This window comes from Mustela erminea, chromosome 4 (genome assembly GCF_009829155.1).
Source record: "Mustela erminea isolate mMusErm1 chromosome 4, mMusErm1.Pri, whole genome shotgun sequence".
Taxonomy (NCBI): domain Eukaryota; kingdom Metazoa; phylum Chordata; class Mammalia; order Carnivora; family Mustelidae; genus Mustela; species Mustela erminea.
Window position 1 is genome coordinate 598,254 of NC_045617.1, and position 14,609 is coordinate 612,862.

Below are 14,609 nucleotides of genomic sequence, written 5' to 3' on the forward strand. Positions count from 1 at the left end.
CGCCGTCCGGGCCGCTCCGCCCCCGTCACTTCCGATTCCGGGCGGCGGGCGCGGCGCGATGACGCACGCTCCGCCCCGCCCCTCTTCCCAGCCGCCCTTTCGGCCGGCGCGACGCGGCGCGCGATTTGAGCGGTCGCGGAAGCCGCCGAGGCCTTCGGGACGGGCGGGGCGGGCCGCATGGAGAGACGCGGGCGAGGCGCGAAGCCGTCCCCGGGCCCGGCGCCTCAGCCGCCGCCGCCGCCGCCTCGGAAGGACAGGAAGCCCAGCATGTTCGAGCGGGAGGCCGTGAGTGCGGGGCTGGGGCCGGCGCGCGGCGGGTCGGGGAGCGGCCGGCGGCCCTCGCGCCTCCCGGGCTCGCGCTGCCGTCCGCGGGGCTCCCCGGGCTCGCTCCGCTGCCTCGCGCGCCCTCCGTCGTGCTCCGGGGCTGCGCCGGGCGCCGCCGTGCCTCGGGCCACGCGCGCGCTGCGTTGACGGGGCCGCGCGTCGGGGTGCGGAGCTTTCGCAGCCGCTGCCGCCGGGACCACCGCCCGCACACCGGTCCGGAGCCCGAGGCCTCTTCAGGCCGTGGGGACGCGACCTGCGCGAGCGGGCGGAGCTGGAGGGCCCGACGGGCGTCGGCCCCGGGCTCCGGTCCCCGCCGTTCCCGCCGTGCGGACCGAGAGCGACGCGGCGCTCAGGTCGGCGGGCCCCGCAGGGCTGCACGGAACGGGCGCGTCGGGGCGCGTCGGCTCCGAGTGGCGCCGCGGGGCCCGGTGTCCAAGGAAGGAGCAGAGCGGCCTCGCGCCGGCCGAGGAGCAGCCGAGCGCGCCGCAGACAGCGCCCGCGGAAGGTGGGGCCGGTGCCCCCGCAGCCGGGCCGTGCAGCCGGGCCCTTCGCAGCGGACCCCGCGCGTTGCCCGGACGCGCGGCTCGTCTTCGGGAAGCGTGCGGACGTTTGTCGGGGTTTGCAGAGACGCTTCCCTGGAACGCGGTGTGCAACGTGCGGATCCGTGCTGCGTGGCTCCTCGTCCGCGCACGAGTCCGGTTCCGGGGCTCCGCCGTCACGCGCCGTGGGTCGGTGGCTGCCGTCCTTACCGGACGGGGCGGTCATGCCTCCGAGCGTGCTGTGCTTCAGGATCAGCAGTGTGCGCCGTCCGTCGGCCGTACAGACCTGTCCCCGGCCGGAAGGACAGACACACACGCTGCTGCATGGACCGTAGTCTGGGAATAAGGGGACACGGACCACGGCCGTCTTTGCTTGGTTGACGCGGATGTGCTCCGCCGCAGCTGTCTGTAAGGCCGAGACTTCGGGCACGCCTGGGGGGCTCCGGTGGTGAAACGTCCCAGGGTCCTGGGATCGAGCCCTGCGTTGCGCTCCCTGCGTGGAGGGAAGTCGGCTTCTCCCTCTCCCACGCCCCCTGCTTGTGCTCCTTCTAAATAAATAAAACCTTTAAAAAAAGACCTAGGCTTCGAGGAGTAAAAAATTGGATAGAGCAGAAATGGGGAAGAGACTGACAATGCTCACCAAATGTATCTGAGGACAGTAAGTGCACTAACGGCTAATTTCTAACTTCGGGGCAGCAGAAAATTCCTCTGTTCTTGAGCCCAGGACACGTGAAGACACGTAACAGTGTAATCAGTTTAAATGTCTTTTAATTTTACGTACAGGGCACTCTTTCTTTCTTCTTCTACTAACAGCACCTCCATTTTTCTTGGGAGGATTAATTCATTTCCCATATGATAGAGTTTTGATGGGACTGTCACTTTCCTTAACTTTGTGGTATAGATGAAACCCAGAAGCTTCCAGAACTGTGAGCAAATAAGAAATTCTTTAAACTACCAGGTCTGTGGTATTTTATTATGGTCGTCAGCTCTAGAAAAACTAATATACAGAAACAAGCGACTGTAACTCATTCAAGAAGCAATAGATTCCCTGAACAGCCCCTATATCTATTAAAGTTAAGTTTAAAACTGGACTTTAAAACTTTTCCATATAGAAAGTTCCAGTCCCAAATGGATTTCCTGGTGAGTTTCTGCCAAATGTTACAGTGTTGTGCAAAATTGAAGAAAAGGGAATTCTTCCCAATTCATCCAATGAAGTCAGCATTCCTCTCTTCCTCATAAACATAGATGCAAAAATTCTTAACAAAACTACAGCAAATTAAATCCAACAACATGTGAGAAAAATAAAATACAACTGCACCCAACGTAGGAACACCTAAATACATCAAGCAAGACATAAAGGGAGAAAGACAACAAAAGGGGACTTCAATACCTGACTTGTATAATGAATAGGTCCTTCAGATGAAAAGTAAAACATCAGCCTTCAATGACCCATTCAACCAGATGGACTTAACAGATACATCTAGAACATTCCAGCCGAGGGCAGCAGAATACATTCTGCAGTGCACGGAACGTTCCCCAGCACCAATCACTTAGGCCACAAAACAAGTCTTCATAAGTTTAGGAAGAGTAAAATACCAAGAATCTTTACCAACCACAATGGTATGGAACTGGAAGTCAACTGTAAGAGAAGAACGGAAAAATTAAAAAATATTAAGGTTAAAAACATTCTATGGGACAACTAATGTGTCAAGGTAGAAATCAAAAGAAAAACTTTAAAATTCCTTAAATGGAAATGGAAATACAACATACCAAATATATAGAGTGCAGAAAAGCATTTCCAAGAGGGAATTTCATGATGATAAATGCTTACCTCAAGAAACAAAAAATAAATAAGCAACCTAACTTTACACATCAAAGACTAGAAAAAGAACAAATGAGACCCGAAGTCAAAAAAGACCATAGAAACGTGAAATTAAGAGCTGGCTTAATGAAAAGAAAACTGACAAACCTTTATCTACATTCGCCTAAGAAAAAAGGGAGAGGGCTCAAAGTTAAAACTGAGAGAGAAGAAAAAATGAAAGGGATATTACAGCTGATGCCATAGAAATATGGAGTACCATAAGATACTATTAGCAGTTTTATGCCACCAATTTGGACAACCCAGAAAAAAATGTATAAATTCCTGAAATTGAAAACCTGAACAGACCGATTGCTGATGAGGAGATTGACTCAGTAATGAAAACTTCCCAACAAACAGAAGTCCAGACCATATGTCTTCATTGGTGAATTTTACCAAACATTGAAAGAATCAATACCAGTCTTTCTCAAATTTTTCAAAAAAATAAAAGAGGAAGGAATACTTCCAAATGAATTTTATGAGGCCAACACTACCCTGATTCCAAAACCGTACAAGGACACCAGAGAAAAGAAAACTACAGGCCAATAAACCTGATGAATATAGTTGTAAAAAATAGACAAAACATGGGGCCAACTTTTACAGTACATTAAAAAGATCATATACCATGGTCAAGTGGGATTTATTCTATGATGCAGGGGTGGTCAGCGTCCCCAACAATCAGTGTGAGATTGCATTAGCCTAATGAAGGATAAAAATCACATCATCCTGGGTGCCTGGGTGGCTCATTCGGTTGAGCGTCTGCATTTGGCTCAGGTCATGATTCTGGAGTCCCAGGAACAAGCCCCACATCAGGCTCCACGCTCAGTGGGGAGTCTGCTTCTCCACCCGCCCTTCACCTCACTCATGCTCTCTCTCCCTCTCTCAAATAATTATCTTTTTAAAAAAATTGTGTCATCTCAATAGTTACAGTAAAAGCATTTGATAAAATTCAATATCCATTTATCCTAAAAACTCAACAAAGTGGGTTTAGAGGGAACATACCTTTGCATACTAAAGTCTGCATATGACAAACTTACAGTGAACATACGAAATGGCGAAGAGCTGAAAGCTTTTTCTTTAAGTTTAGGAACAAGACAAGGATTCCCACTCCCACCACTTCTATTCAACATTGTGTTGGAATCCTAGCCAGAGAAGTTAGGCAAGAAAAAGGGGAAAAAGGCATCCAAATTGGAAAGAAGGAAGTATAACTGTTGCTATTTGTGTATGACATGATATTATATATGGTAAATCCTAAAGCCTCTACCAAGAAACTGTTTGATTCAATAAACATAAATATTGCAGGAAACAAAATCAATAAAAAATCTATTGCAGGGCACCTGGGTGGCTCAGTGGGTTAAGCCGCTGCCTTCGGCTCAGGTCATGATCTCAGGGTCCTGGGATCCAGCCCGGCATCGGGCTCTCTGCTCAGCAGGGGGCCTGCTTCCTCCTCTCTCTCTCTCTGCCTGCCTCTCCATCTACTTGTGATTTCTCTCTGTCAAATAAATAAATAAAATCTTTAAAAAAAAATCTATTGCAGTTCTATACACAGGCTATCAGAAATTAAGAGAAAAAAAATCCCATTTCACAATTGCATTAAGAAGAATAAAATAGGAACAAATTTAACCCAGAAGGTGAAAGTCCTCCAGAATCTTACAGTGAAAACTGTAAGACATTGATGAAAGAAATTGAAGTCAACACAAATGAATGGAAAGATATTCAATGTTCCTGGGGTGGAAGAATTGATATTGTTAAAATGTACACACTACCTAAAGCAATCTACAGATGCACTGTAATCCCTAATAAAATTCCAATGGCATTTTTCACAGAACAATCCCAAACTTTCTATGACATCACAAAAGACTCCAAATACCCACAGCAGTATGGAGGAAGAACAGTAAAGCCAGAAGCGTCTCTTTCGGACTTCAAATTGTATTTCAGAGCTTTGATAATCGAAAGAGTACAGCATTGTCATAAACACAGACATGTCAGTAGGGCAGTAGAGTCCAGAAATAAACACACATTTATGGTGAATTATAACAAAGGAGCCAAGAATATACAGTAGGGAAAGGATAGTCTTTTCAATGGTTATTCGGAAAACTGGACTAGCATTTTACATGTGCACAAAAATAAACTCAAAATAGATTGAAGACTTGAATGTAAGACCTGAAACCATAAAATTCCAGAAAGAAAACATAGGTAATAAACACCTTAATATCAGTCTTGGTGATGAATTTTTAATCCAGCTCCAAAAGCAAAGGCAACAAAAGCAAAAATAAAGAGCTGAAACTACATTACACTAAAAACTTTTGGCACCGCAAAGGAAGTCAACAAAGTGCAAACGCAGCTTACTGAGTGGGAAAGGTTATTTGCAAATCATTTAAGGGGTTAATATCCAAGATATGTAAAGAACTATAACTCAACAGCAAAAAAAGAAAACAAACAAACAAACAAACAAAAAAAAACCTTGCAATTGGTTTATAAAATGACCAGAATTCGTGAATAGGTATTTTTCCAAAGAAGATGTACAGATGGACTTCAGATACAAGGGAAGATGCTCAAAATCCTTAATCATCAGGGAAGTGCAAAGTGAGTGCACCTGAATGGCTCAGTCAGCTAAGTGGCTGCCTTCAGCTTGGGTTATGATCCCAGGGTCGTGGGATTGAGCCCCACATCCAGATCTCTGCTCAGCAAAGAGCCTGCCTCCTTCCTCTGCCTGCCACTCTGCCTACTCGTGCTTTCTATCTCTGTCAAATAAATAATCTTAAAAAAAAAAAGATATTGGGGCACCTGGGTGGCTCAATAGGTTAAGCCTCTGCTTTTGGCTCAGGTCATGATCTCAGGGTCTTGGGATCAAGCCCCGCGTTGGGCTCTCTGCTCAGCAGGGAGCCTGCTTCCTCCTCTCCCTCTGCCTGCCTCTCTGCCTGCTTGTGATCTCTGTCTGTCAAATAAATAACTAAGTAAGTAAAAACAGATATTACCTCACACCTATTTGATTCACTGTTATTGGAAAGACTAAAGCTGACAAGTGTGGGCAAGGATGTAGAGAAAAGGCAGCCCTCGTGCATTGTTGGTGGGAACATAAGCGGGGACAGCTACTACTGTGGGTACTACAACAAAACAATATGGAGGCTCGTCGAAAAATTAGAAGTAGAACTACCATACAATTCAGCAATTCCATTTCTGGGTATTTCTTCAAAGAAAATGAAAACACTGATTTGAAAAGATATATGCATCCCTATGTTCATTGCAGCATTATTTATAATAAATAGCCAAGATATGAAAACTTCCTAAATATTTACTTATTTCACCATTAAAAAAAGAATGAAATCTTGCCATTTGCAATAACATGTGGACCTTGAGAACAGGCTAAGTGAAATAATTCAGACAGATATTGTATGATTTCACTTCTGTGTGAAATCTGAAAAGAAAAATATGTGGAGGTCAAAAGGTACAAACATTCAATCAAATAACAATAGTAATATTATATTTGAGTGGGGTTTGTTCTAGGAATGCAAGGTTGGTTAAACATTCAGAAATCATCTAACCATATTAACAAACTATCAGTGATGAAAAACAGGCTGGTAACATTTCGACTCATGCTCAAGCAGGTCACCAAATGGTCACGGGCGTGGCTGGACACTGATACTAAGACAACAGCCTGTCTCTGGGAACCATCTGCAGAGTTCGGACAGATGATACGTCCTTGTTCTGATCCGCTGCCAAGAGAAGAGCTGGGAGATTCTGCATTTAATCGTGTTCTTTCTCTTGCCAACCTGCCGATCAGATGAACCCCTCAGAGGGGGCAGAGAAAGGGACGTATTGTCCAGTGCCAGTTTCTGCCACACAGATCCATCGGTGGTGGAGAATAAATACTTTCACAATACTTGAGGACCGTGAGGTCTGATATTTACATTTTAAAGTACTGGCCTCTGCAGTAAAATATGGACAGGTATGATAGAAATATGTAGACCTGTATTATATAGTTAGAAAAATCTAGAGGTAATAAACATTGAAATTAATAAAAGTTTAATAGGTGAGTGCAATTTAAATCACCTTAAAGCCTCACTGGAAAAGTAGCAGAAGAATAAATGCTTCAGAGTAAATTGAAAGATTTATGTCAAAATAAATTACTTAGAAATAAAAATTCTTACATAATTACCAAAGTAAACCATGTTCCTGGTTAGAAAAGCTGTTGTGAAGTTACAGAATTACTTAGTTAACGTTATTCGCAAAAAGCATTACATAGTAAAAGGCTATGTTCATCGGAGCCCTGCTATCCCTCTAATCCGTTCGCCACACCAGCCAGAATGCACTTTTAACACTAATGTGGAACCTACCCCTAACGTCCTTGAACTGTTCCAGCGGTTCCCACTGTTCTGAGAATAAAATGCAAAGTGTTCATCACATTCTAGTCAGTGCTTCATGACCTGCTCCTTGGTTGCCTTCCTGGCTTCCATCTTGTCACCACTCTGCCTCACTCAGGACACTTGAGCCACACCGACCACAAACCTGCACCTAGAACACGCTGTTTGCCCTGAAGACTGTGTATGTTCTTTTGGGGATTCAGCCCAAATACAACTTCATTCATAGGGGCCTTCTCTGATCACTCTGCTAAATTAGCCCTTCCCAGTGAGTTCCTCCCAAGTTGCTTGGTTTTGTTTTTATAGCAATTACTACTATTTAAATCCGCTAATTTATTTTTGTGTGTGCTTTCAATAGTCAGTCGGCCCTCCTGTCCGTTAGAGTGACCCCCGTGTGAGTGCAGACTGCTTGATTATGAGTTCTCATAAGCCCAACAACAAATCCCTCACTAGTACAATGGAGCTCATCACTGTAACTTCAGAGCCTACAACATTTATCTGGACCATATTAGGCACGACATAACTATTTCTTTAAAGAATGTTGAATGTCGGGGCATCTGGGGGGCTCAGTGGTTAAAGCCTCTGCCTTCAGCTCAGGTCATGATCTCAGGGTCCTGGGATCGAGCCCCACATAGGGCTCTCTGCTCAGACGGGAGCCTGCTTCCCCCTCTCTCTCTGCCTGCTTGTGATCTGTCAAATAAATAAAACTAAAAAAAAAAAAAAATGTTGAATGTCACAGAGTGAATGCATGTCAAAAGCATAAAATAATCTATGTACCAAATCAGTACACTTTTGTTATCTTTTAACTTAAGACTTATTTATGTAAATATTATGTAAAGACTTGGGTAAATAGTAAATAATTAAAATAGTAAGAAGACAATGACGGATAATACTTTCATAACCTCAGGGTGGAGAACTGGCAAGTTCTCTTTACACACCTCTCCTAGCCACCCAGTTGCCCTCTGTGGAGGCCTGTCTTGTTTCTGGTTCTTTTGTATCTTCCACGGATATTGTAAATATATGTGTGCAAATTCGTGTTTATAGAGAGATGATAGCTAGCCAGTTAGGTTAGTTTTTCTTTTACCCAATTGATAGCCAGGAGTGAATCAGTGAATCTAGGATTCAGCAATTACTCTGTCACAGAAGTCAGTCAGAATGGATTTCCAGACTTTGTGTCAGCTCTGTCCCATTGTATTAGGGTTCTTAAATCTAAAATTTCATTTTGTAATTAAAAAAATGATCTCTTTCTCATTTCCTTCCCCTCTTTCAGTATACACAGATTTTAAAGGAGAGACTGAGAGACTCGATGCATGATGTTCAGTACGTGGAGCCTCCATTCGATGATTCAACCGCTGACTTGGGTAAAGAGTGGAAGAGTGCCCTGGCCAAACTAAAGTTCGCTAATTCATACAGAATGGAGCCGCTGAAAAAATTCCAAGCTCATTCAGTAGAAACTAAAGTCCAGCAGATACTAACAGTAGGTTGACAAATATGTGTGATAGCGATGTCTTAGCTTTGCACATTTGATCAGCGTATTCAGATTTATGGCCATACATTTCATTGACTTTTTTTTGTAGCATTTGTCTCTGAAAATATTAAAGTACTTTGTAGTCACCCTCAAGAATCTTCCCATCGATGCCATGAGCTAGATTTAATTCTTTAGTTATTTCAACTCTTAATTATCCATAAATTATTTATCCCTCAGGTGTCATGTTTTCCAGTATTTGGAGGAATGAGTTAAAACACACTGCATGTGTGTGTGTGGGTGTGAAAGGCGGTTCCTGGACCTAAACCCTGTAAGGACAGGCAGCTGCTGACACACATGTCACCAACACGATGATAGATAAAGTGTTCTCTCATCTGTCACATCGCCGGTCCCTTCTTGAAACTCACTGGGATCTAAAGGCCGGTTAGGACACTTACTTCCAGGCTAGTCCAAAAAAGCTTTTCCAATTTTATAAAGTACTTTAAGACTAATATTAATACCGACATTATTTATACTAGTGTTGGTATCTGAAGGCTGTGTTGTTCGGGTGGAAAGGATTCCTCCATCATCTTTCTTAAGGACCAAATTAAAATTTTTTATTTATAGAAAGTTTGAAGGACAACTTTTTCTTCCTTTTTTTTTAAGATTTTATTTATTTATTTATTTATTTGACACAGAAGGACTGCGGGAGAGGGAACACAAGCAGGAGTGGGAGAGAAAGCAGCAGGCTTCCCGCTGAGCAAGGAGCCCAAAGCAGGGCTCCGTCCCAGGACCCTGGGATCATGACCTGAGCTGAAGGCAGGTGCTTAACCGACTGAGCCAAGCAGGTGCCCCGGGACTACCTTTTCTGAATCACCTTTTCATCTGTGGTCTTGAGTGCTGGGCACCAGGCACCCAGGCACCATCTGATGGCCAGATTCCCCTGTGGACTCCACCAAGCCTGCGTCTACCCCAGACATGTTCCTTGTGTCTAAGTTTCCTATCCCTTCAGTTTGTGAGGTGTATTCCTTCAGTAACAACTTATGTGAGCTAGCTGTTGGGAAGAAAGCATCTCTTCATTTTGTATAAATGATTAATGCTATTTTAATAATACCAAAGTTAATTATTTAAATGAGTTAACTTTTATTATTACAGAAGAATATTTAGGAGGCCTACTCTAGCCTTTACTGCCATAGACAGATACATTTCTGAGCTGAACTAATCATTGTCAGATGGCTCACGGCTTCAGGAAATAAAGAAATTCAACTCCGTTTGATACAATGAAATAATTATTACCTTCTCTTATTTAAACACTAATAGCAAGCACTTGTGACATGAGAATACACATTTTGGTGTCTCTTTTGCTTGGCCTTACCGCATAGACGGAGTTCCGATTTACCGGATATAATGGATTTCAAGTTGTATTTACATACATTAATTTACGGAATTGCATGGAGCATGGTGGGACCTGGAACAGCTGATTGGCTGTGTGGGGGGTAGCAAGGGGTCATAAAGAGGCCGGGGTTTCCCTGGGATTCACGGAAAATTCATCACAGTTCTAGATGCAGAAATAGTACATACTGCTGGAGCCTGTGGGCCTTTCCCTAGAGCAAGCACTCGCCGTTTGTTAAACAAGAGCATATAGGTGGGCGGAGCCCAGGGTTTGTTAGGCAGATCGAAGAGAGAATGGATGTTAAGCTTCTGAAAGAGGAACCACAGCCAATGCCTGAGGGAGAGGAAGGCTTCTAGACCCAGTTTTAGGTCCAGCACCATTCTAGAAGGGAATCAAAACCAATAAAACAAAACAATATATTTGGTTTTACATGCGTATAAAATTAGCTGTTGGGGGCGCCTGGGTAGCTCAGTGGGTGAGGCCTCTGCCTTCAGCTCAGGTCATGATCCCAGGATCCTGGGATCGAGTCCCACGGAGCCTGCTTCTTCCTCTTTCTTTTTCAGGCTGCCTCTGCCTACTTGTGATCTCTGTCTGTCAAATAAATAAATAAATAAAATCGTAAAAAAAAAAAATTAGCTGTTAGGAGTTCGTTTGTTACCACAGGACCCAGAACCATGTTAAGACATCATTGTCAGGTCACTCAAAGGCATGTGCATTCTGCTCACTGTGTGGTCCAGTGTGCTTACGGGCTGTGGGAAAGCTTAGTGCTTCTGACGCCCATCTGTCTCCCCAGCTGTGATTAATCCACAGCAGACATGGCAGAAAATCTTGGATCTCGGCGTCCTGGCGTCCGCAGAGAGAGCAGCAGAGTGCAACGCCGTGGGGAGAGGGCTAGAGAAGTGGCTTTGAGTCAGGGAGACTGGGGAAGACAGTAGTCACGTAATACAGGCTCCCGTCCAGGAAACCCAGGCTTTAGGAAAACTCAGAGTTTTTCCAAAACTCTGAGTTTTAGCAAATATGGAAATTATAGAAAGATTTCCTTCATCTACCTAAGCATTCCCGGAAGCACTGTTTTAAAATTCCCGTGTCTCCCGACTAGCTTTTGATGGAGTGACCAAGTAAAGGAAAACTTATGGGTTAAGGGTTGGTAATGAAGAGCAATTGGATGTAATTAAAAACCCAAATCAACTTTATTCAACATTGTTATTGAAATAAATTGGTAAGCACAACATTCATTTAATGTTACTTGGTTAGAAGGAATGCATGTATTATTTTAAAGTTCTGTGGATTAGACATGTTTTCTTCAGTTTTTATATAGAAAATGGTTTGGAAATTAAAATGTCTTTCCTATTTTTTTAAAGGAAAATCTTAAAGATGTCAAATACGATGATCAAGTGTTCTGTCGCTTGTCACTTGACTTAGCAGACCGCATCTTGTCAGCAGTGAAAGAATTTGGGTACCACCGTTACAAGTTCATTATAAAAGTATTATTTATCCAGAAGACTGGTCAGGCAATACATGTAAGTACCTCACTGACCCAGCATCTATCAGCCGGTGCCCCAAGCTGTCCCCTCTAGTGAGCTGAGAGGTCCCGTGCCACCGCCACCATGTGCCTCCAGGGCTCCCAGGCGCCTCTCTGACAAAGGCTGATTTTGTTGGCTGGATCTTCCTTCACTGCCTATTATGGGAAAAGTCCTCACCCAGAAATGGCAACTTTCTTTTGATAATTTATTAGACTGTACGGCTATCCTATTCCTTGATCACACTAATTTTGGCAATTTAATGTCATTTGATAATTAACCAGTAAATTTATTTTGAGCACTGATGGGAGTCAGGTCAGTTACTGAGAAAAGAGACAGGAAATGCTGAGACGCAGACCGTGGTTCTCCAAGAGACTCTCCTGTACTCCGGAGAGAAGACAACGCAGCTCAGAGTTTAAGAAAGGGAAAGGGACGGACAGTGGGACTGCCTTGGTTCCCGAGTCCGGCTGACCTAGAAATGAACGCCGGCAGCGACAGTCGGAGGCTGCGGCCAGGGCACAGGTGTTCCCAGCTGTGGAGGGAGATGGGCGGTCGCCTACAGGCAGCCGCCCTCAAGGTTCAGCGAGCTGGTCTGTAAGGGGCCCTCGGCGTGGTCTCCGGCCGGAGGCCTTGGTAAGCAGCAATGCAGTCGTTGTCATTGACCATAACGGATACATGAGGCCACGTGAGCGGCCGGTCCACGTGTGGCCGCCGGCACGTCTGCAGTCTTCACGGAAGCAGGCGGAGGGCTGCTGATCACGCGAGAGTCGGTCAGCAGGACAGACATGGCCTTGGCTCCCAGGGAGACGAGAACACAGCAGCACCCACTTCTCACGCGGAGAGGACGGCAGTGTGACGGGGCGGCGGAGTGGCCACTGGGACTGTCTGGAGACCGGGCAGACCCTCTGGTACCCGAGTGTGAGGAGAAACCAGCTGTGCCGGACCAAGGATGTGCAAGCAGAGCTCACCGGATGCCACGATGCCGGGGCAGCCGGTGTGCGTGCTTAATAACCCATGTGCTTGCGTGTGTTCCGCGGTGGACACGGGCGTGCTGTCCGTGGCAACAGTACCAGACAGCACACCGCCCCAGAACGCAGAAGCTTGAAACGAGCCACTTATCTGCTCATCATTCTGTGGGTCAGCCCGGCTGCAACGGCTGCTTTTCCTGCTAGTCTTCCCGACACACTCACAGTGGTCGGACATGGCCTCGCTCTCACGTCTGGGGGCGGGGCTGGCTGTTGGCTCGGGCTCCTGGGTTTTCCTGCGTGTGAGCCACCGTCCGTGGGCTGAGTGGCTTTCCTTATGTGGGGGCTCCCCTCGCAGTGTTCGGAGCAGGTGGGAGCAGAAGACCTCTGAAGGCTTTGCTTGAAGCCACACAATGGCCTAGTCTTTGGCTCAGAGCAAGTCCTAAGGCCAATTCATACTCAGGGGTTGGAGGAACAGACTCACCCTCTTGGGAGAAGCCACAGAAGGTATGTGGTCACTTATATCCACCACGGAAAAGTAGGCTGTAGTTAGAAAACATGGGGCTTTGTGAGTGAAGCAAAGGATTTAGAATTTTCCCTAACAGCCTTCTTGGATAATCAATGCTATTTCTTTATTTCCAAACAAGGTTCTAATAAACTTTCCCTTGAGCATATTTGAAGGATGTTAAGGAAAACTCCGTATCCGAGAGTGGAACGCGGCGGAGCATACTGTATGCAGAACTCTGAGACCCGGGTTCAGAGGGCTCCCGTGCCTGCCCCCAGACAGTGCTGAAGGTCCAGTCCCCGTGTCGGAGAAGGACCGCTTTCAGGAAAGGGGGAATGGGAAATACTAGTGTTTAACTATCACTTGCTGAGACACATATAGACTTAAAGTTTACCTCTTAACATGTTCAACTCCTACTTGGTCTTTTTTGAAATTTGTGTATCCCAGATTGCCAGCAGGTGGATCTGGGACGTTGCCTGGGACAGCTGGGTTGCGGCGAAACATGAAACGGAAACGTACGTCGCCTTGGCCCTGGTGTTTGCTCTCTTCTGCGAATAGCTTGTCACAGGCCCGGGAGCGCAGGCTTCTCCGCTTCCGAGATTCGTGGCTTTAAAGATTGGCACTTCGTGGGATCAGCTGTGCTTTCGCTTGCAGCTGCAGCTTCGCTGTATTCTTCCAACAGCAAACAAGTAAAAGCCAAGTCTTTACCTTCATACTTAATAGTTCTCACATTTATTAACATTCTGTTGCCCCGAAGCATAAAGGTAGGAGCAGCGCCCGCAGCGATAGAGACGGATGCGCAGGTGCTCGCAGAGGTGCCGTGTGCTAACACGGGGATTACTTCTCGTTCTTTTTAGAGTTAAGACAATTAGAATTTGTCAAGTAAATGTTAAAATAGATTTTGGAAAACTTCTAAAGGCAGTTATATTTTAAATGACATTTTAATATGTTGTAGGCATTCTTTCGAAAGGAATTAGCAAGTTTGGATTAAAGACAATGTACTTAACACATCCTTAATGTGTGGTCATTCCTTTTGTTACTCTGTTAGTTAAATTCTTTTTAGGTGCAAGAACTGAAAAACCTAATCCAGTTTTTTGTTTTGTTTTTTTAAAGAGGAAATTTCATTGTCCTGACATTTGATCAGGGACTCAGGTGTTTTCTGTCTCCCCTCTCCCCCAGACTTTGACATTTGTTTAACTTGATATAATCTGATCATGTTCCTGTCTGTGACTAGATGGGTCATAGTTCCCTCCTTGGGGCTGAGGGCGCATTTCCCTTTGCAGGAGCGCAGGGCCCCACGAAAAGAGTAGACAGAGCTCCAGCGTGGAAGAAGGGGACGGGCTTGGAGGAGGCAACCCGTCGTGCCTGTCATGAGGTAGCGCTCAGGGCTGTAACCATGTCAAACTTAAGGGTTGGTTGAAATAGCCATTCTTGAATAGTCCCAAGACTGGAGAGTGGACGGTGGGCAGAGTTTTCTGTTCACTTACGTGTCCTCCTGAGCTGGCGAATCCAGGACCAACAGTTCTGGGCTGTGCAGCAGAATCACGGGTCATCGCTGCCCCAGATCTTCAGCACAGGACTGGTCCGCTGTGAGCCACGGCCGCAGAAGTGGTGACGAGCCCGTGCAGCAGGTCGGTAAGCCGTGTGCCTTCCTGGGGAACTTGAGGATGTAGTAGTAA

At 45.7% G+C, this 14,609-nt stretch overlaps 1 protein-coding gene across 1 annotated transcript; it reads left to right on the forward strand.

The window, feature by feature from the left end:
- The first annotated feature begins 140 nt into the window (after positions 1-140).
- Positions 141-13,940, forward strand: TCTE3 (t-complex-associated-testis-expressed 3). Its single transcript, XM_032338427.1, has 4 exons — positions 141-285; positions 8,353-8,559; positions 11,302-11,460; positions 13,378-13,940. Exons 1-4 carry the CDS (start codon positions 178-180, stop codon positions 13,486-13,488), a joined length of 585 nt encoding a protein of 194 aa, XP_032194318.1. The 5' UTR covers positions 141-177; the 3' UTR covers positions 13,489-13,940.
- The last annotated feature ends 669 nt before the right edge of the window (positions 13,941-14,609 follow it).